This window comes from Mirounga angustirostris, unplaced genomic scaffold (assembly GCF_029215605.1).
Source record: "Mirounga angustirostris isolate CCGP_5_RB_7025 unplaced genomic scaffold, mMirAng1.0.hap1 SCAF_9, whole genome shotgun sequence".
Lineage (NCBI taxonomy): Eukaryota > Metazoa > Chordata > Mammalia > Carnivora > Phocidae > Mirounga > Mirounga angustirostris.
In genome coordinates this window covers 138,810,582-138,833,757 of record NW_026991717.1, presented here as the reverse complement: position 1 = coordinate 138,833,757, position 23,176 = coordinate 138,810,582, and the positions used below count along the sequence as shown (strand labels likewise).

The 23,176-nt window shown below is 43.5% G+C and overlaps 2 protein-coding genes across 12 annotated transcripts in view; one reads left to right on the top strand and one right to left on the bottom strand.

Moving 5' to 3' along the window:
- The window catches only part of CCNK (cyclin K), a 29,229-nt gene extending 13,107 nt beyond the window's left edge, over window positions 1-16,122 (bottom strand). For 2 of the 4 annotated variants that reach the window (XM_064571553.1, XM_045901503.3), the window contains exons 1-4: window positions 15,982-16,122; window positions 2,944-3,192; window positions 2,385-2,466; window positions 866-997 (exon numbers count right to left, since the gene is read on the bottom strand). In XM_064571553.1, coding sequence (XP_064427623.1) covers window positions 866-997; window positions 2,385-2,466; window positions 2,944-3,140 — 411 coding nt within the window. In that variant the 5' untranslated portion in view covers window positions 3,141-3,192; window positions 15,982-16,122. Of the gene's footprint in view, window positions 1-865; window positions 998-2,384; window positions 2,467-2,943; window positions 3,193-11,842; window positions 11,878-15,200; window positions 15,289-15,981 lie in introns of all 4 variants that reach the window. The other 2 variants (XM_064571554.1, XM_064571555.1) reach the window with 2 other exon arrangements.
- Window positions 15,521-23,176, top strand: part of SETD3 (SET domain containing 3, actin N3(tau)-histidine methyltransferase) — a 79,525-nt gene continuing 71,869 nt past the window's right edge. For 2 of the 8 annotated variants that reach the window (XR_010405310.1, XM_064571550.1), the window contains exon 1: window positions 16,554-16,698. The gene's annotated coding sequence lies outside the window, so the exon portion shown is untranslated. Of the gene's footprint in view, window positions 15,617-16,539; window positions 16,699-23,176 lie in introns of those variants that run through there. The other 6 variants (XR_010405311.1, XM_064571552.1, XM_064571551.1 and 3 more) reach the window with 5 other exon arrangements.

Below are 23,176 nucleotides of genomic sequence, written 5' to 3'. Positions count from 1 at the left end.
CCCTACCTGTGCTGTTCGAGTCTGTCGTTCAGTCAACAAGTAGCTGCGGACTGCCTACTCCGCCCAGCCTCTGCACCAGGCGCCAGGCAAGACAGACAGGGTCTTTGCTCTCACAGATCTTACAGTTGAGAAGGGGCGAGCTCTTTGTGTGATTATTTGATTAAAATCTATCTCACTACCAGCTGTGATCAATGTTGTGAAGCATGATACACAGGTGCCATAAGGGTTACAATGGGGGGACCCTGGCAAGAGTTGGGGTGGCGAAAGCTGCCCCCGGGCTCTGAGAGTGGCCTTTTTAGACCTAATAAAAGCATGTGTACAACTATTTTAGTACCATTTCCTGACACTGTCAGGGAGTGTGGGGAAGGGACAGGATGGATGGTACGTCCAATAGCAACACGGTGTCTGAAAATAGCAGCGAATGTTAATACTTGCCAATATTCTCAGGAAGCAAAAAGACACATAGCATAAGCACACACAAGTGCATGTCCGTCTATCATCTGTACTTTCTGCCTGCCCGGAAGCTGGATGGAGATCGGGCCTTGCCATCACTGCTGAACCAAAGAAACCGAACCGCTTCAGGGTCTAGGAGTGCTGGTGGTGACAAGAGGATTTCTGCTCATATCCAACGTGCTATAGCCCCCGAACATACTCAGAACGAGGGAGGCGTGTGCATTAGCAAGTGCTACCTAAACGTAGGCCACATTATCTTCCTTCCTCTCTGACAGAAGCAAGCACGAGTACCTTCTGCATAGGGCCCTGTCAGGGCTCAGGGGACTGGCAGATCTAGGGGCCACATAAGGAACTTTACCATAATACTACCATGAAGAATTAAGATTTGAGGGCAGGAAGTTAAGATTCTTACCTTTGGGTCATCTCCAAATTGGCCAAATTGTACATCATTTAATAAAATACGAGCTGTTTTGATGATATCTTTACATTTCTTGGGCGTTTCTTCTACTTTCCCAGCCAGAAAGAGACAACACGCTCCCGTCACCTAAAAGGGAAACAAAAGTTCTTGAGATACTGTTAACAAGGACTCATGGAGAAACAAGCAAGGATTTTTGGCCTTCCCAATTTGGCTTCATAAATTATTTTAAATCTAATTTTCTAAAGAAAACATCATGTAAGCTAGATGCCAGAAAGGAAAAGAACCATAGGAACAAACTTTCATCTTACATTGCAGTCTTAAAGATAATGGCTCCCTGAATAGTGAGCTTTGCTGCAGAAAAAGAGCACAATTAAATGCTTGTCCTGTGGAGCCCATCTCGACACCACTGCCCACACTCTCTCTCCCCGCTCCAGCTGCCTGGATCCACATGCACATCCTTACACCACTGGCCTTCTCACTGCTTGGCTTCTGGCTGTTCTCTGTGCCGGCCTCCCCGGCGCGCCCCTCTCTCCATGGGACCCCGAGTGCAGTGCATGTCAGACGCTGTGCCGGGGCAGCAAGATGATTCTGCTACAGGCTCCTTCCTCTAGAACTTCACAAATTAGCGTGGAAGACGTGTACAAAGCTCGGTAAAATCTTAAGAGGAAGATCCCCAGGAGATGAATTCCCTGGTAAGACTTCTGTCATCTTCCTCATGAAACCCTTTGGTAACTTCACAATCTACCTACTAAAGTCAGATTTCCCTGGTCTGGCTTTCAAGGCTCACTATGGGCCATTCCAGCTTACCTTTCCACCATTCCCGTCCTCCCAAATGGACCCTCTGGCTGGGATGACATCAAACAGCACGCTTCCTGGTGTCTCTGCTCATGCCAGCTTCTGTTGGACTAACTACTCTGTCCCATTTAGGCATGTCTAAGCCCTACTTAACTAACTGCTGGCAACTCCTTGCTGGCATTTTCCCTGATCCCTCTAAGATGTAATTAATCTCTCCTTTGACTGCTCCAGCCTTCCTTCCTTACCTCTCCTATGGCTTCACTACTGACTGTGTGTTTTATACATGTCATACCATCGATCCTGGCTACTTGAGGCAGGTTCCCTGACTGACTCTCCCAAAGAGTATAAGACATATGGCATGTTTAAGGAGTAACTGAAGAATGAGTGATATGGCATAAGGAACTTCTCTTTCATCTTGGCCTTTTTTGGGGGGTTTCAATTATAAGCCCAAATTTATCTTGTGAAAGGTAAGAAGGAAGTAAATTCCACACAAAGTGCAATATGATTATGGTCCACAGTGGCCTAAATAAAAGAAGATTTAAATACAGTTAATTGGAAAAAACAAAAAATTCAAACTTGATTGCTTAGAGATAGCATGTATTATATAAAAAATAAATACTTCCTGGAAAACAGAATAAAAAGAGACTATAACCAGTCCACTAAACTGTGTGAAAATATAACACATGATAGAGAATTATAATAAAATTCAAACACTTACATATCTTGGGAATTGCTTGAAGGAATGAAACATATAGAAGCGATGAAAATAAATTATTCCAGTTGCCAGGGTATCATAGTGTCTGTTGTTCTGGTTAAGGACTTTACCAAGAATTTTTACAGGTTATGTTCTTAGTTAAAAGTGGAAAAATAAAGACAAACAATAACAACAAAATCAGTGTTAAAGCATACACTATCAGTGGCCAAGCAGGCAGATGGGGATCTCAGGGTGTCAGAACTCTGACACAGGAATTATCAAGTTGAAGTTTATACTTATAACAAGGCAGGGCTTCACCTTCCTTTAGGTACGCTTCCACTATCTATGGTCACTAGGCCTGGTGGCCACTCACTCAATGGCTAACTCTACACATTTAAATGATGAATGGGAAACAGAAAACCCCTGAAGAGCCAAGTAAATGAGAAATAACATTTAAATAAAAATATCTAAGAGCTGTTTAGTAGAGACAGTACTATATACTTTGTCTGTAGTATCTAACTTAATTCTCAGTGGTGGTAGTGGGGAGCCTATCTGTAACAGATTCCAGGGAGACTCAGGATACAGTCCCAAGCGTGTGCCCACATCGAAGATGAACCGAGCCCCCTCTCGGCGGTACCGGGCCTCAGTGGCTGGATCAAGTCCTTCCAACTGCGAGGGTGTATGAGCCAAGTCTTTCTTATCCCAGTACCAACATGGTTTTGTGTGGTCCAGGTTTGCTGAGGTTACTGAAGGGCTTGAATTTTCTTTATTCTCCTTCATTTATTGAAGTAGACTTGTTCTTTCCAAAAGATTTTCTGAAAATGTTAGAATCCTAAGAGAAAGAGAAGCAGCAGCAAAGTTGGAAAGGAATTTTCCATATTAAACAATCCCAATCATTATAAACAGTCTACAGTCACAGGTTATACTTGATTTTGGATAAAAATTTCCCAGAGCGGCAATACTACTGAATGACTGATAAAAGCCCAGGTTTACCTCCAAAGCCAATTTAACACCTAAGTGACCCACAGGATAATAAATTCCAAATTTCATGTAGTTTAAAAGGAAGAGCATTTCTGTCTTACATTCCTTTCTGCCTTTCTTCAGTAGACCCAATCCCCTCACGCTGGCCTAGGTTCCATTCTTCAGTAAAACCCAGGCCTGTCCTAACCCCCTAAAAAGACTTATGCTTTAAAATTATCCATCTCTTCCATTCACCACCCAATCAAAATTTTGGTTTTTTGGTTTACTTCATTTCACGGAGATAAGCCACCAGATCAGATGATTTCACATCTGCATGAGTTCACTGAACTGAGCAGTATAAATCAGGTGTGGGTGCAGTGATTTTGAGGGAGCGGGTGGAGGGAGGTGGTCCACAAGGAAGAAGGGAGTTCCTTTAATATGTTCTAGCTTTCTCATCCTTTTTTCTTTCAGAATAAACAGATTTTCTAGAAGTGTCATGTTGGGGTGCCTGGGTACCTCAGTCGGTTAGGTGTCCGACTCTTGCTTTCATCTGAGGTCATGATCTCGGGTCATGAGACCGAGCCCCATGTCAGGCTTCATGCTCAGCAGGAAGTCTGCTTAAGATTCTCTCTCTCTTTCTGCCCCTCACCCTGCTTGTGCACACGCACGCATGCATGCACACACTCTCTCTCGTGCACGTGCGCAAATGGAAAAGCTTAAAAAAAGCGTCATGTTGAGAAAAGAAAATAAAAAACAAGGACTCTCATCAAGAGGACACTGGCATATGTAAACTGTAAATGTGATCAGAGAATAGCAATTTTCAAATAGGTCAAGGATTTTATTTTATTTATTATTTTAAAATTTTTTAAAAGATTTATTCATTTCCTTGACAGAGAGAGAGCACAAGCAGGGGGAGTGGCAGGCAAAGGGAGAGGGAGAAGCAGGCCCCCCACAGAGCAGCGAGCCCAATGTGGGGCCTGATCCCAGAATCCGGGACCATGACCTGAGCCGAAGGCAGACGCCCAACCGCCTAAGCCACCCAGGCGCCCCCTCTATATTTAATTTTTTGAGGAATTTCCATACTGTTTTCCAAAAGTGTTTTTACCAATTTACATTCCCACCAATAGTGCACGAGGGCTCCCTTTTCTTCATATCCTTACCAACAATTGTTATTTCTTGTCTTTTTGATAACAGCCATTATGACAGGTGTGAGGTGATATCTCACTGTGGTTTTGATTTGCATTTCACTGATCATCAGTGATGTTGAGCATCTTTTCATGTGCCTATTGCTACCTAGATACCTTCTTTGGAAAAATGTCTATTCAGGTCCTTTGCCCATCTTTTAATCAGGTAGGTTTTTTTTTTTTTTTGTTAAGAGTTGTAGGAGTTCTTTATATATTTTGAATATTAACCCCTTAACAGATACATGATTTGCAAATATCTTCTCCCATTCAGTAGGTTGCCTTTTCGTTTTGTTGATGGCGTCCTTCAGTATGAAGAAGTGTTTTAGTTTGATGCAGTCTCATTTGTTTATTTTTGCTTTTGTTGTCCTTGCCTTTGGAGTCTGATCCAAAAAAACATCACTAAGACCAATCTCAAGGAGATTACCACTCACGTTCTCTTCCAGGAGTTTTATGGATTCAAATCTCACATTCAGGTCTTTAATCCCTTGAGTTCATTTTTGTATGTGGTGTCAATAGTGGTGCAATTTCCTTCTTTTGCATGTAGCGGTCCAGTTTCCCCAACTGTCCTTTCTCCATTATATACTCTTGCCTCTTCTGTCATAAATTAATTGACCACAGGGGCGCCTGGGTGGCTCAGTCGTCAAGCATCTGCCTTTGGCCCAGGCCATGATCCCAGGATCCTGGGACCGAGCCCCCCCCACCGCCCAGGAAGCCTGCCTCTCCCCCTCCCACCCCCTCTGCCCGAACTCCCTCTCTCGCTCTCTCTCTAACAAAACAAAATCCTAAAAAAAAAAAAATTAGTTGACCATATATTTGGCCAATTTGTGGATTTATTTCTGGGCTCTCTATTCTAGTCCATTGATCTATGTTTTTATGCCAATACCACATTGTTTTCATCACTACAGCTTTGTAGTACAGTTTGAAATCAGGAAGTGTGATGCCTCTGGCTTTGTTCTTTCTCAAGATCGCTCTGGTTATTCAAGTCTTTTGTGGTTCCAAATAATTCTATATTTGTTCTAGTTTGCGCTTGCTTTTGGTGCTGTGCTTCTTGGTGGCGGTCAGCTCGTGCTCAATCTTCATCTCCAGGAATTCCTGCTTCTTACTTAGCATCTCCTCCGTGTCCCACAGCCGCTGGATGGCATCCTGAGGGGTCGGGCCACCCTTGCTGGCCTTGCCACCTCCTGCCCTGAACAGTTTCCCAAACACCAACATGGTGGCTGCTCGCCACGCCGGCCTGCATCGCCCACTCTGGCTCGGCTCGGATCCAGCGCCCGCTCCTGGCCCTGCCGCTCCCTGCCCAGTGCCTCCGCCCCGCAGCTGGGCCCCCAGGTCAAGGATTTTAAAGAGGCAGCTAGAACCAGGTTGGTCTGCTTAGCAAGAAAGTAGCAGTTCACTAGCTAGAGTCTGGGCCAGAGGCATCAATTAATCTGGAAGCCTAACCTCTTCTGTGTGTCGCTTCATTTCTGGTGGGAAAGGTGACGTGGCAGGGCTGAGTGCATCCCTCCTCTTCCTCATACCTGGGAACCCTAAAAATCTGACCTTTCCTCCAAAAGGAAAAAATTAAGTATCAGGAAAAAAGCAATCTTCTTCCACTAGTTTGTACTTGGCTGTGTTGCAGAACTAGGCAATCACTGTGGGTTGGGGCAGGTCAGTTACCTAAAGCCTAGGTAAATATGGAAAGTGCACAATCAGATGCTCAGTAAATATGAAGAGTTCATAGTCAGATGTCATACTGAGATACATTTCTCAACTCTCAGTTGGCAGAAAATCTAAAAGCGTGACTATATACTATGTTGGCAAGGCCAGGGAGAAGGAGGCGATCTCATATAGTGCTGGTGGGAATACAAAATGGAACAACTCTCACAGAGGGGAATTTGGCAATATTTAACAAAACTGCATATGCATTTGCTCTTTTACTTAGTAATCCCACTTCGAAAAATTCACTCTGAAAATACCGTTACAAGTATGAAACAACGTGTGCAAAAGATTATTCACAAAAATGCCATTTATAATAGCAAAAACTGTAAACAACCCAAATGTCCCTCAATAGGGCACTGGTTGAATAAAATATAGTTAACATTAACACTAATGATGTACCATGCAGGTATAAAAAAAGACTGAAAAAAACCTTTCTTTAAGTACTAGTAAGGAGACATTTCCAGGATCAGCGAGATACAAGACACTGTACACAGTACGTTAGTATACATGTAAGAAAAGAGGAGAGATGGAACAGACATCTCTGTTTTTTTAAACTAATTTAAAAAAAAGGTTACCAACAGGGAACAGGGAAGAAGAGAATGGAAAGGACAGGGATGTGGGCAATACTTCTCTGGGTATCCCTTTTTACACATCTTTGACTTTTTTTTTTTTTTTAAAGATTTTATTTATTTATTTGAGAGAGAGAATGAGAGAGAGCACATGAGAGGGGGGAGGGTCAGAGGGAGAAGCAGACTCCCTGCCGAGCAGGGAGCCCGATGCAGGACTCGATCCAGGGACTCCAGGATCATGACCTGAGCCGAAGGCAGTCGCTTAACCAACTGAGCCACCCAGGCGCCCCATCTTTGACTTTTTAAGAAATCTTTTATTTGAAAATAATTATAGATTTACAGACGAGTTATAAAGATAGGAGAGAATTCTCGTGTACCCTTCACTCTGCTTCCTCCAACGTTAACATCTTACACAGCCACAGTACATTTACCAAAACTAAGACATTAATTTTGGTACATTATCAACTACAGCCTTCACTCAAATTTTGAGTTTTTCAAAAAATCCCTTTTCTGTTCCGGGATCTAATCCAGGATGCCACACTGCATTTAGGAGCCATATTTCCTTAGTATCTTCTAGTAACAGTTTCTCAGTCTTTCCTGTTTTTTCATGAGCTCGCCAGTTTTGAAGAGTACCTAGGCTGACTGAAATGTCTCTGGTTTAGGTGTGTCTGATATGAACCACGAGCACTTGGTGAAGATGGGGTTGTGCCCAGTTTCGCACTGAAAGTCATTACTTTCTCCTTGCCATATTCCTTACAAACGAATCACAAAGTCTAGCCCACTATCGAGGGAAAGGAATTAGGCTACATCTCCTAGAAAGAGGGGTATCAAAGAATGTGGGGACATAGGTTATTATTACTACAGTAATTAGTGTCTCAGAGAAAATATTTTGCAATACAAAATACTAAGCAAATTACCTGTTTTTCTTAAAGTTTTGCCCATTAATTTTAGCATTCATTGAAGGATCTTGCCTGCAACAATTATCATGGTGTTCCAATGGTGACTTTCTATTTCCTTCCTTCCTTCAACATTATTTGGATTTCTTCTGTAAGAAAGATCTGTTCCTTCTCCCTCATTTATTCAATCATGTATTTATATTAGTATGGACTCATTAGTATTTGTTTTATTCTTTGAGTTATAATCCAATACTATCATTATTTATTTTGCTGCCCAAACTACTCCAGCTACAGCCACTGGAAGCAGCTCTTTCAGGTTGACTCAGGAGTCCTTCTGCAACTTTGACTTTCTTTTTTTTTTTTAAAAGATTTTATTTATTTGACAGAGAGAGATAGCGAGAGCAGGAACACAAGCAGGGGGAGTGGGAGAGGGAGAAGCAGGCTTCCTGCCGAGCAGGGAGCCCGATGTGGGACTCGATCCCGGGACCCCAGGATCATGACCTGAGCCGAAGGCAGACGCTTAACGACTGAGCCACCCAGGCACCCTGCAACTTTGACTTTCAAATCATGTAAATATTTAACACATTCATGAACTTAACTAAAAAAAAAAAAAAGCAGGGACGCCTGGGTGGCTCAGTCGGTTAAGCGGCTGCCTTCGGCCCAGGTCATGATGCCAGGGTCCTGGGATCGAGTCCCATATCGGGCTCCTTGCTCAGTAGGGAACCTGCTTCTCCCTCTCTCTCCCTCTACTTGTGCTCTGTCAAATAAATAAAATCTTTAAAAAAAAATAAAAAATAAAAAATAAAAATAAAAATAAAAAAAGCAAATCCTAAAACTGAAAAGAAGCCCAGTGTATAGCAAACAGGAAACATAACCACCAGAAAATCATTATAAGTAATTCCTGATCTTGTTCCATCCTGAGTGAGATATATTCTAAGGACTAAAGAACTGCAAAGAAATCTTAAACTTCTCCAGTAATGTTTTGTTAGTTCTGGCATTAATACTGTTAACTGTCAAACAGTTTTGTCAAATAATTTTGTGTGTGTGTGTGTGTGTATTGTAGGATAAAGCAAAGATATATAAATGTTAATGTTGTTAGGAATCAAGATTTTCAGTTCAGTGCACAAGATCAAAGGTTAAGTAAAATCTTTAATGCTGAATTTTAATTGAAAATATAAAAATAAATCATGGTTAAAATATATCCTAGCTCTGTCCACTGGAAGTATCTAGAAGCAATGACACTCCTTTAGTCAGGAACACATCAGGGTGCACATCTTAGTTACCCTCTAAAAGGAACCAGGTCTCCATTCTCCCTGTCTGGGGTAGGGGTCTGCCTGGGATGTGCTCAGGCGAATGGAAGCTTATAAAAAGACACAAGAGGCAGCGTCAGCTCTCACTGGACAAAATCAGGGAATTGGAATATTATAAAGAAAAACAACAAGGATTGATTGTAAAAGATCCATGAGTCTACTTTGCTAGCACTGGTATTAATTATTGTAGAAAAAAGTACCTTTACCTTAACAAAAAGTCAAGCCTGGCATCACTAACAGGGTGAAAACCTGCTATTCTGTGGCTTCCTGATATGATGCGATATGAAATAAAAATCAACCACCTGTGTAGTATTCTTACCTCCAGAAAGCTTAAGCTAAATCCAAGCAAGCTAACTTGGTTAAACCGAACTTCTAGTTTACAGTAAATACTGGGAGTAGAAGAACAAGTTAAATGGCACAAGGAAACTATTCGTCACATCCAGAAATGTGACACTCTACCAGACAACTGACCTGGTTGCTTCAAAAAAGTCAATGTCATGAAAAAATAAGAAGATGGGAGGAACTGTCCTAGATTTGAAAGACTACAAAGGCATAACGTTCAAACTAATGTGTGAACCTTGATTAGATCCTTGTTTTTTAAAGAAAAAAAAAACTAGAAAAGAAATTTTGAACAAGTAGAGAAATTTTGATATGGACTGTATATTAGAGGGTATTAGGGACTGTTAATTTTCTTAGCGGTAATAATGATATTGTGATTATATACGAAAATGACTATTCTCAGGCTGAATGAGGTATTTAGGCATAAAGTATCATGTCTGCAATTTACTTTCAAATGGTTCAGCTAAAACACAGGCTCAAGTAGTAAAGGTGGTAAAACGTTACCAGGTGTCCAGTCTGGACCAAAGGTATTTTTATTTTTATTTTTTTATTCTTATGTTAATCCCCATACATTACATCATTAGTTTTAGATGTAGTGTTCCATGATTCATTGTTTGTGCATAACACCCAGTGCTCCATGCAGAACGTGCCCTCCTCAATACCCACCACCAGGCTAACCCATCCTCCCACCCCCCTCCCCTCTAGAACCCTCAGTTTGTTTTTCAGAGTCCATCGTCTCTCATGGTTCGTCTACCCCTCCGATTTCCCCCGCTTCATTCTTCCCCTCCCGCTACCTTCTTCTTCTTCTTTTTTTTAGTCTGGACCACAGGTAAACAGGTGGTCCCTGTACTCTTCTTTCACTTCATGAAAAGGGGGAGAGACTCAGGTAAGACTACTTAACAGACCATCCTCCTTATCCCCTCTGGATCAGAATCTCTCAGCAGCCAAAGAATGCTTGTTTATGTGCTTGCTTATGATTTTATAAATTCAAACAATGTGTAATTGCATTATAGCATACAGAAAGAAAATTTTAAGTGTATGGTTTACTAATTTTCACAAAGTGAATACACTTGTGTAACACCATCCTGCTGAGAAGCAGAATATTACCAACATCCCGGGCATTCTCCTCACTCCTCTTCTAATCATGATCCCCCCAAAGATAACCACTATCTTGACCTCTACTCCCAGCAACTAGTCTTGCAGGTTTCTGAAGGACCGTGGAATGATAGAGTATCACTCTGTCACAACTGCCTTTTTTGCTCAACATTATGTTTGTGGAGTTTATCCTTGTTGCATAAAGCACTATTCATTCATTCGTTCTGGTTTTCAGGGGCGAATTTGAGCCCCAGGGACATTTGTCAATGTCTAGAGACAGTTTTGGTTGTCATAACTAGGGAGCTGCTGCTGGCTTCTGGTGGGTAGAGGCCAGGAATGTTGCCAAACATTCTACAAGGCACAGAACAATCCCCCAAAAGGAATTAACTGATCCAAAATATCAACAGTGTTGAAGTTCAGAAATGCTGTTGTACAGTATTCCATTCTATGAATAAAACACAATTTACTTATCCATTCTACTGTGAATGAACATTTGAGATATTTCTGGTTTTTCATTATTAATAATAGTAACAAACATTCATAATACACATTCTTGCGGAGCAGAAAGCAACTGGCCAATTGGCTTGAGGGAATCAATATCTCAAACTATCTGTAATTTATTCATGGTACACTAGTAGGGAATACCTACTTTAAGATATATTAACCCAACAGTTCTCCATGTAGTTATTCATTCAAATATTTATTATTTACTATGAGCCAGGCCGATATGACACAGCAGGAAACGAGAGGCCAGGTCTTTGCCCTACCACAAGTTTATGTTGTAGTGGTAGAGACTAAGAGAAACAAATATGTGATTACTTGTCAGGGAGTGGCAAGTGCCATGAAAAATAATAAGGCCTGGTAAGGGGAGAGAGAGATGAAGTGGAGGCTGTTTGGAGATCTGCAGGAGGAAGACCAGCTAGGAGACTATAGTAGCTGTTCAAGAAATGATGAGGGCTTGTCCCCACAACATAGTGTTGAGTAAAAGAGGAAGCACCACAACTGGCTGTGAGGCAAAAAAAGTGGCAAGAGATGATTTCAAGTTTGTTTGCCTGATGGAAAGGGTCATACTAAAAAGAAAAGTGGGAAGAGAAGGGGTTAGTTTTGATGGGGGGGACCTGGGGCGGGGAGAAGAATTTTGGTTCCAAAAATATTAGGTTTGAAGAACGTGTAAGACATTTGTATGGAAATACGCATCAGATAAACAGGACTGTTGAAATCTGGAAAGAACACATCTATTTGGGATTCATCTATACAGAACTGACAATTAAAGTCATGGTCACAGGTAGAGGGCTGGAGAGTGAAAACGGATGGGGTCTGGGACAGAACTTGAGAAAGCAGAAGAATCACCAAAGGAAAGAAAGGGAAGGAATGGTCAAAGAGGTGGGAAATTTGCAACTTCAATTGCAAGAGAAACCAAGGGATACTGACCGTAACCCAGATGTGGCAGGCAACAGTGACAAATGCTAGAGAAACAAGAAATAAGGAAAGGTTACATTGGTGATTAGTTCTTGGAGACCGTCAAAGTCCACTGTAGTAATGGCTGCACAACTCTGTACTGAAGGCCACTGACTTGCACACTATTTCAAACAGGTGATTTGTATGGTATGTGAACCATCTCAATAAAGCAGACACACACACATGCACAAATAGCAGAATCTTTGCAGAAGTGCAGTGGGGCAGAAGACTACAAGGGGCAAGGAATGAATAAGCTATGAAACAGGTTATTCTTGTTTATTCAGCATAAAGAAGGAAGGATGTCTGAAGCAAGAAGGGAAAGAGCCACTAGAGGCTGAATAAGCCACTGAGGGGTTCACTGGCCAAGGGATCATAAAAAGCATAGGTAAAAAAGTTAACCTCAGGAAGGAAGCTCTTTCTCTGAGACAGAGGGAAGGAAAAGTTTGAGGAAGATATTGGGAAAAACTCATTTAAGGGGGAGGAAATAAATCCTAAAATTCCACTGGGAAGTAGAGTGCCAAGACACCCACTGAGACGACAGGGGCAGAGTGAGGACAAGGGTTCGGACCCAGTGAGGGTGAAGCACAAATGGAAGACAATCCCAGTCCCCCAGTGGGTAAGCCACAGACAGATTCAAGCCTGTTTGGCCTTGCTGTCAGTGGTCAAACCCCATGCTAATGATCCAGCGTAGGTGCCTTTAGACTCTGGGGCCAAATCAACAATACATGAGAGGAAGTGAAAATAAACGTACACAAATAGAATAAAAACAGTCCTCTGTATCATTCATCCCCCTGAAAAAGTTCTTACATCAGTTCTATAACCCTGTTCCCTATTACTCTTTGTTTTTTCACAAGACCCTAAGATTACAGGTTTTCTCATTAGCAGCTCATGATTACTGTGAAAATGACAGAGACGTTTATGAGCTCCACAAAGTAAAAAAAAATCTCTCAATAAACAAGCAGCATGTCAAAGGATTTTAGCAACATGTTTCAGGTATGTGCTTTGGATATGTCATTTTACATGATGAAAGAATAAATGCATTTTCAAATTTAGAATTATGGACACTTACAAGTTGGAAACAACAGTAAAGGTCACTACTCAATTTTCTCACCTAACACGGAAATTCTAATTAACAGTAACATTCGGTCACTCACTAACCTTCATCTGGCCACTTTCATTAATGGGACGTTAATCGTTTACCAGACAGCCTATGGCACTGCTGAGTATCAAGAACTAGTATTCACCTTAATTCTTATATTAATCTTACATTGATTTTTCTACCTTTCAGCAACACTCTGACGCTCCTACCTTGCTCTCTAACCCTTGAAAATAACCTTCCCTTATCTGATTGCCTTTCGAATACGTGAAGAGAATTTTTCCATTCCCTTCTCTTCTCCAGGGTAAACAAACATCTCTATTTTCTCAACATGGTTTTTAGTGTTTCAAGATAACCCCTAAACGTTAGCAACCAAAATGGAAAACAGCACTTTTTATATGATCTTCATAGCAAATGGGGAAGGGAGATTCCTAATATTCAACACCATGTCCATTGTGTGCCCACTGAGACACAGTATGCCTGCCAGCTATATTTTCCTATCCTCACAATTTATCGCGGAGAAAATAGAACTGAAGAGACATGAAACAACTTGCTTAATTCACAAAGGTTGTAAATGGCAGAGCCACAATTTGTCATTAGACGAAGATATTGCTTTCCCTCAATCTGGGGAAAATTCTATACTTCACTTCCTTATATGGAACATTACTTTCTAGAATCCTTTTTCAAGTCAGGTCTTGCTTATCTCAAATACACGTAATTGAGTTTTTGTAAATTCAACCTGGCAAATGTACATCTTGTTAGTTTTGGCCTATTGTTTCAACCTTTAACAATTCTTTATAGTACGGCTTTTGAGTGCATTGATTAATCTGAGAAGCATGCCTCGTATATTTAAAGTTGGTAATAAGAAAGTGCTAACCAGAGTAAGGGCAAGACCAGAGCCCTGTAGCTCATCTCTAAAGACCTCTCTTCAGGCTGACATCAACCCATTAATCAACATTTTGGTTTGGGTAATTGGACTGGATATAAATCCATCCAAACAGACCTTACCCAATGTACATTTATCTCTTGTGTCTACTAGGATAGGAAGAGAGATTACGTTCAGCATCCTAAGGAAACCTGAATGGATCCATGTCTAACAATCCCTCATTCATCACCAGGGTATAGTAAACTTCTAAGGAAAGTAATTACATGTATGTCACCTGGCTTTTTTTAGTTGAAACTCTGCCAGTTTGAAGGAATCAGCTCTCCTCTCCCAAGTATTTACAAACTCTCTTTTTGCCCTCCCAACAAGATTCTAAAATAGATTATTAACAATTTCTAGCAACCAAGAGTCACCCATCTAACTGCTCTCTGCAAACACAGACATTTACCAGACTCCAGTCTTCTATCATTAACTGTGCTTTTTGGATTTCTCAAAACCTATAAACAACAATTTTACCTGCAAGTACTCTGGTATATCATTTATCTGACCCTAAAAATATGAACTCAATTTAACCCGGTTTAATATTCTTTGTAATCTCAATTACCTTGAACTTAATTCCTTTTGGTTGTTTGTCCTTACCCAGTTTTTACAAACAAAGCAAACAATTTTAGTATATGTGCTGCCGAAGCGAGCACAAACAAAGCAAACAAAACATTCTTCTTCCTCAGCGAACTCCATGCTTTTGAACATAATCTCCTGAAGTAAAGTAGTTCATTTCGTAAGCCAAAACTAAGACCAGTTTTTTCTTTATGACATTCAATTTCAGAAGTGGCATTTATGGACTTCATTAGCAACTAGAATGTTTCTTTATTGCTTGTTGGTGCAAACTACATTTTCAAATGAAACAAATGTTAAATATGTTTCATGCAAGAATCAACTAAAAAAAATCAATCTGTTTGAATAACGCATCACAATATAATCAAAATGAGACAAATCCCCCCTTAAAATCAGATTATCAATAGTTGTCACTCTGAAGAAAAGAAAATAAAATAATCCTGGATAACTCTTATATTTATAGTCAAGATTATTTAACAGGCAAGATCCTAAGGACACTAACAATCTTAACCAAAAGGTCGACCAATACCACCGCTTCTACCATCATTCAGCAATCTAGAAAGCTTACTATACCTCAGCAGTGTTCTAGGTGCTGAGGATACAAAGCTCCTCAGAGTTTTCATTCTAGCAACATCATGCATACAAACCTTTAAAGAGCGCCTACAATTGAAAGGCACTACGCTAAATATCTCTAGAGAGAGATTTAGAGCGAGACACATAAGCATTATCAAGTTTACCTTAAAAACACAGAAGACCACCACTCTCAAGTGATTGCTCTCAGAAGTCGTGCCTAACGTCGGATGATTTGGCGAAAGCACGGCTTAACTGCAATCCAAATTGAGGGAGCTTTACCGACCGTACTTTGTGCTGGTAACAGGCTAAGAGCTTCTAGATAAGCTCCAGACTTAACGCCTCAACTTGCTAAAGAACAAGTCCTTTAGTAACAAACCAAACCCAGGAGAGGATCGGTTAAGGACCACGCCTCGGAGAGAACGAATCTAATCGCGGAAGTGCTTTTTTCTCATTCCCAGTCCCACCCTGTTACACGGCTCTTCAGACTCCCAAGTCGGAGTGCCCCAAATGTGGAATAATTCCCGAAGTCCCAGGCCTAACCACGACAGGGACCGGCACGCTGCGAAATAACCGGGAAGAGGTGGGTAGTCTGCGGTTGGGCGGCCCAGAGTGTGCGCGCGCGCGTGTGACAAGACCCCCGCCCCTTCTCCCCACCTGCTAGAAAGTCCCCGAACCCTAGCCGCCCCTCACTCCGAGGGTCGCTGCCTGTTTTTAGGGTCCGCGCCGACCTCCCTGCCTCGCGCCTGTTCCTCAGACCCTCTCCCGAAGCCCGTCCCGCAGCCCCGCTGTCGCCCACTAACTTCGATTTGCACGGGGGATAGCGGAGCGAGGCGGAATCCGGGAAGAGAGACTCCGCCAGTAAGCGGAGGAAAGAGGTCGTACCCTACTCCGACCTCCAAGTAAGCGGGGATGAGCGGCGCTGTGCGCGATCCGTCGGTCACTCACCCCTCGCCTCAGGCAAGCCCCTTAGCGACGTCTCTCCTCGCCGACTGTGGCCATTTTGGACACGGAATGTCGGGGAAACTACGTCATCGCGCTGCGACCGCGACGGGAAACAAGCGACCGGGCGCAGCCCCGCCCCGCCCCCCCCAACGGTTCGGCTCGGCTTCCTCCCCAGCCATTGGGCCTGCGGGCCAGCGCGGTCTCGGCCCCCGCCAGCTTCGGGGCCACAATTGGCTGGGCTGTACCCACGCCAGGCGCTGATTGGAGTACGGGCGACTCAGGCCCCGCCTCCTTCGTCTAAGTTCCGTTAGCACGTTCGGTTGCTCCCGAATTCCCTCTCGCCCCGGGGGGCGGGACTGACGGGATGGACCCCTGGCTGGCTCCTCCTCCGGCCCGCGGCGACCACTGACCCGCAGGGCGGGGCCGGGGAGAAGACGGGCGACACTTTCCTCTTTGGAGAGCTCTATTTTCTTCTGATTGGCTGACAGACGGCCCCATGCGTCGGAGCCGCGGGCCAATGGGCGGCGGCGGCGGCGGCCCGGGGGCGGGGCCCGGGGGCGGGCGGAGCCGGGTTGGGCTGCGGCGGCGGGGCCGTCTCAGGCCGCCGTCCCGCCCCTCCCGTCCGGCCGCCGCCGCCGCCTGGGGCTTGGTTGAGGCGGACGGTGGGTCCGGGCCCGAGTGTGGCGCCGCCGCCGCTGCGCGAAGGGGGCAACCGGGCAGGTGAGTGCCGGCGGCGGCCCCTCGGCGCGCGCGGCCCGCAGGCAGACTCGCGCGGCGAGGCCGCCCCCCGCCCCGGCCGGCGCCCCTCGCTCGGCCTGGGTCTTGCGCGCGCCCCGCCGGCCGACCCGGGCCCGAGGAGCGGGGGGCGGTTTGCGCCCCGGGGGCCGGGCGGGAGGGCTGCGTGTGGGGGCCCGGCGGGTTAGGGGCGCCGCTCGGCCTCTGGCCCCCGGCTCGGCCGGGGCGGGGGGGCGCGCTGGCCCCGGCCCCGCGGCCCCTCGGGGCGCTCGGCCCGGAGGCGGCGGCAGGTGCAGGGAGCGCCGGCCGCTGGGCGCCCGCCGGGTGGGGCCCGGGCCGCTCTGGCTTGCGCCGGGCGGCTGGGCTGGGCGTGCGGCCGGCCCGCGCTCGCGCTCGCGCTCCCTTCCTTCCTTCCTCCCTTGCTTGCCCGCCGTCGCCCGGGCGAAGGCTGTGTGGCTTCTGTGTTCCGCTCCCCAAACCTCAGGTGCGCGCCGGGGCGCTCGGGGACGGGTCCCTGCTTCTCGCCCTCACTTTCCAGTTATAAAAGCAGGCGTTGAAAATAGGTCATCTTTCTTCCCACGCGCCCTGGCCGTGGTCCACACGCTCGGCGCCCTACTAGGGAGAAGAATTCGGTGCTTTGGAGTTTGTCGTTCTGGCCTTCAACTCGTCCTCCTCGCCGCTCCGGCCGGGCGCTGCAACTCCGCCTTTGCCCCGCTTGTCCTCGGGGGACGGTAGCCGCCGGGTAGCGGGCGCCACTCGCTGCGCGGCCTCGCCCCCGCCGCGTGTCGACACGTGTGGGATCACTTGCAGGGTATTGCTTTGCTTTTCCAAATGAAGGAGCTGTTTCAGAAGCAGACCTGCTTTTGAAGTATGCTGACAGGTTACTTTTGCTTTTCAAACCCTCCGAAGAGTTAACCGTTTAGCGATGAACCTGCCCACAGCTTGATTGTGGTGGTTGATTACGCAGCGGTATGCGTTTGTCACAACTCGTACAAGTGGACACCAAAAAGTGAATTTTACTGTGTATAAATGGTACCTCTCCCTCTCCTGTTTTTCTTCTCGATGGCCCCACTGGTCTTTCAAAGTTGAAATAACCAGTAATAATCTTGGAGAGGTTTTTCTTACTAGATTTTGGGTGAATGCATTTAACTCACGAATATAGCAAAATAGGGCTCCTGGGTGGCTCAGCCAGTTAATCGGCTGCTTTCGGCTCAGGTCATGATCCTGGGGTCCTGGGATCGAGTCCCCGCATCGGGCTCCCTACTCAGCCAGGAGTCTGCCTCTTCCTCTCCTTCTTCCCCTCCCTGTCGCTCGTGCTCTCTCTCGCTTGCTCTCTCTCTCTCAAATAAGTAAATAAAATCTTAAAAAAAAAAAAAAAAGAATATAGCAAAATAAAAAGCAGCTTTCCACTGTTAAAGTTTGGCAAGACATTTGCTTGAACCATGATATATTATGTCTATGCAGGCTACTGTGCATGCAGTCCCGCCTTACCAAATTAGTCCCAGGGACTGCTGTGATTGATATTCTGGTCAAGTTCCAACAATTTAAGGAGGAGTTTTTCTCTGGCCCGAGAAAGTAGTTTGCAAAGCCAAGTTCTCAGACAGCTACAGAACAACCTCTTTATTGGAATTCCAAACAACCTCAGTTTTTAACCTTCTGCTGCCCCTTCCCGTCTGCCCTCCTTTCTCTCAGTGTATTCCAAATTTTAAGTTAATGTCTGAAATGCGACTCTAGCCTGAGAGAGTAAAGTGGTTGCTGCTTCTCATTTCTTCAGTTTGCTGACATCTCTTGGTGCTTTTGTTCCTGTTATGGGAATGATGTTGGACTGGAAGACTGAAACATTTATGCTATGGAAATGAAAGTTTCTGTTCAGTTCTGTCAGTATGAGTGCAATAAGATTGTCAATAAGAAAGTCACACTGAACTTCTTTTCCGTGTGGTGAACATTAGGCCATGTTTTAAGTAGTTCAATCTTTGCTTTAGAAGCCCCTGGAAAATGAGGAAAATGTAAAGGTTGTACTCAAACATCTTCCCATTCTAAAGTTCAACCACTGGAAACTGTTTTTGTTACGAGCACTCACAACAGCCTCCTTAGAGCTTGATGCTTTCATACCTAGAAGAGCATGACAGATGACAGAGAAAAGTGTCAACATTAGCTGGTACCAGAAATATTTAGTAGACAGTTACTGAATTCAGTAAAAGCAGGTACACAGTTTGTACTTTGTGGAATTTTAGCAGAAGTAGGAGTAAAAATTTTACTAGCAGAGGGTTACCCTGGATTCTTTTTTACTAGATGTCCGTTTACTTTGAGGCTTTCCAGTTTCTTAAAATGTTTGAATTACACGGTCTCCTTTTTTTCTTATCTTTAATCTGAAGTAGCTTTTAGAAATGTAACTAATCATAGTGTATCTTTATGTGTGTGTGTAGTTTGATGACTATCTTCCACTGGGAGGTTTTTTTCTTTAGAAACTGGTTTGCTTGTCCCTGGCTGCTGTGTGAGGTGCTTCTGTTGGGGGTGGGGACGAAGAGTTTCAAGTGTGTCTCTTCTCCTTGTACCTAAGTCCTGGGATTAACGGAGCCATGATTTTGTTCTATTAGAGGAGCGGAAGTCATTTATTACTATGGCATTAAACATTTTTAACAAGACAGTGAACATACCTTTATTCTTATGTCACTCTGGAAGTTGCTTGTGGCTAGTTGTTTTCTCAGTTAGCTAACATTATATTTGGGCCCATTATTTTACCATTGAAGACTATTTTGATTTGCTCTGCATCCTTTTTCTTTTGCTACAGTCATAGACGTGTTTATTTTGGACATCAGTTCATTCCGAGTTCTGCTTAAGCAGTTAAGAGTAATAAACTAAGGGTTCCTTGCTTTTACATTTTTCTAGGTTTCATTTTTTTGCAGTCACAGGTGTACCTTACTTGGCAAAATTGACTTCTTTACGTTGGATTTCCTGACATCATCTTATTTTCCTATTCCTAAAATTGGAGATGTTAAATATTTTGATCTGGAAATAGAATTAATTTGCATAATGTTTATTAAAGTAAAATTGAAATTTTCACAAAATATTAAGATACATAATCTTTCTACAAAGGAGCTTTTTTTTTTTTTTAAAGTCACTTAATAGTGTTATGTAAAGAAAGCTTAGTTAGCAGAATTGGCAAGATTAGAAGTCCTACTTTTGTTGTTAAATTTATCCAGTAACTCAAGCCAGAGATTAGCTGTGTCGACTCTATTTCCATTTGGGGGGTTCCTCTAGGTTTTAGAAATAAACAGCTCTGAAACCAGAGATATAAACACAAGTATTGACAATTTGCAACTGAAATAAATTTGAATGGGAGAAAAATGATTCCAAATGATTATAAAATTCAAATACCAAAGTTAAGACTTTGAAACTGTTTCTTATTCTAGTACTTTCTAAGTAGAAGTTAATTAATAATCAGGATAAACCCAAGTGGAAGACAGGTCCAACCCTGAAGTTAAGATTTTGAAAGGGATCTGAGTGATAACTGATTACCAAGCGAAGTAAGATCCTAACCTGTTACTTTTCTAGCTTCAGTGATGGGGATGTGGAGGGTGGGTAGGGAAAAGGGACAGAGCAGAAGAAATGTTTTCACTCTTTTTCAGAAAGGACTAAGGAATTGTCCAGAGAATGTAGATAACCAGGTGTCTACATGGAACTCTTAATAAATGTGCAGTGTTTTAGGCTTATTACTTATCTACAATCCTGAATTTCACTTTTCAGTTTTTTTAGGATATATTTCGTTAGAACATAGCAAGGTCTATGTTCAAAAATTATGTGACTAAGTGGTTTAAAGGTTTCAGTCTCAGGAAATAGGCATGACTTTTCAATATCAGTACTTTTCCAGTGAGTACAGTTAAAAGAAAGTAAGGATTAGTGTTGAAAAATAACCACTGAAGTTGCTTCTGCCATATTTACTAATGATTAACAAAGTTTTCCATTTGTTGATTGTAATGACTTAGCATTGCTACATGTCATCGTCACCTGAGTGGTTACTGCAGTTTCTTGACCCACGACAAGAGTGTAGCATTGCAAATCTCAATATGGGCTATGTGGGATTGGGCAGAAGTTTATTTGGAAGTTTTGCTCATGTTTCACATTTAAGCTGAGGCCACTCCTGTTTATTTGGGCAAGGCCAGCAAGATGGCTCTATACTTTAAAGGGCCGAAGAGCTAAAACCTTTGCATACCATGTTTTCCTACTATAAGGGGATACTGTTATTTTGAACTTCAGAGGTGATAGCCAACCTTCCAGGCCTTCACAAGTGGGTCGGTTTTGAGGTGAATCCATGAAACACTATTGAGTATCAATAAAGTTTGCTATCAAGGTGTGTTGGTGAGGTTCTGCCACCAATTGACCCTTCATCTTGCATAGAATTTATTAACCTCTCTGAATTTCAGCTTTCTCATTGCAAAGTGGGTATAATACCTATCTCTATCTATTGTGTAAAATGCTTACCTCACTTCCTGATATAGTAAGCGCCCGATTGATGCAGTTATGATGAAGATGATCAAGTTGGGGACCTGCTATAGGACACTGTGTAGCAGGGATGATGGTTTCAGTAATCTGGCAACCATGTGACAGCATGAAAAATTGCATTTAGATTCAGACACTTGTTTGATATAGCACATCTGTCTTGCTGATCAGTTTATGTAACAGGTTTTAGTTGTTTACCATCTTACCCTAAAGGCTATGGGAGTGCGCATGTGTCACTCATCTGTGCATTTCAGATCAGATACTCAAGAAATGTGCACTGAACGAATGAATGCGCTCCTTTGTTTACCTGACTTGTAGGAAAGCTAGGGCAGTCTCCGGCATATTAGTAAGATCCCCTTGATTTGAGCTCCAGGGGAGGCGATTCCCACAGAGCTGTGTCCCTCTCAGAGCTCATCCAAAGGGTTTTGTTGCCTTGGGAAAAAACTGTTCACCAAAGTGGTTTTGTCCACTTTTGAGAAGGGATATGCTAAGTCTGGAGAAGAGAAGACTTTGTTGCGGGGACAGAAATCTGTCTTCGGAAATTGAAGGAGTTGTTTCTTTTGAAAGGCGGGATTGGGAGGTTTCAGAGAGGATGGTGAACTTTCAGACCGTGTGCTGGAGCGGCTCACGACATGGAGGGGGACAAGTGGCAGCTGACAGCAGCGCCCTGTGTGGGGAAGCAGAGGAGCACCCCCAGAAGCACTCAGCAGCAGCAGGCCACAGGGGGCGCATTTCTTCTTGGCCATGACATGCTCCACCCTGCCTCTCCCAGGGGTTTTCAGACCTGAGTTTGCCAGTGGACGGCAGGGCACTCTGACACCTGTCATTGCTTCATGACCTTAGGTGTCGTTATTTTAAACATGTGCGAGGTGGAGGGTTAACACAGATAACCCCCAAAGTCTCTTCCAAACCTGGTATTCCACAGTTCTAGAATCTTGAGTCCTTATGGGAGGAATGTGGGTGGTTTGAAGGTAATTTCTTGACAGATTACAGCTGTTTCTTAACATTTTTCTTTTTTATTTTAGAAAGAGATAATAGGAAATGATTATTCATGATACCAAATGATTCTTTGCTTTATGAGAGGTTTTTTTCCCCAACTTCCTTTAAATAGGAGCCTCATTTTAAGTGTATTTACAATTTAATTGAACACAGTTTAAAACTGAAACTCTTGTGTATTGAAAAGTCAATCAGAAATGGCTTAAAGCGCTTCTAAAATTACCATGTGAATTAGTGGAAAATTAGCAAAAAACACTGTAGAAAGCAAGAAACATCTGTATTTTTTTAAATCTCAAATTTGTATATATCTATCTATCCCTATCTGTCTATCCATCTATTTATATGACAGCCCAAATTGTTCTGTATAGAGATTGAAATTTTACTTACTTGTAACTTACAGGCCTTTATTCATTCCCCTACTTAAGTAGCTACTGACTTGAAATTAATTCCACCTTCTTGCCTGCCTGCTTGCCTTGACTTCCTCATACCTTTGAGTTGTGGCACATCGGCACCTCTTTTGATAGAGGTTGGAATGATGGATGCTGTTATCCATTTAAACTGGTACAGTTCGTGTGGCTTGAACCCACTGCTAGGCCCTGCTACTGTGTGGAGGGTGCGTATTTCCCCCACATGCTAGCTCCAGTTAACATGGTCGCATGCAGTACAGGTCTGTGGGTGCCTTCTCAGTGTCTGTAGGACAGAAAACACTGCACAAATACTTCTCAGTTGGAGAGTGCTTTTGTTTTCCTAAGCTATCATCCTGTAATCGGTGTATTTAATTCAGAGTGTAGTGATCTGATCCTAATGGCCTGCCAGATATTGTAGTGAGATTCTCTTCTTCCTGCACAAAGATAAGGCAGGCTCTCATACTCCCCTCAAGTACATTTACAGCTGGTTTCCTGAGGTAGGAGGAGGAAGTCATAGGACAATTCTCTGCTTTAGTCAGTCCAGCTGTAAAGTAGGGTAG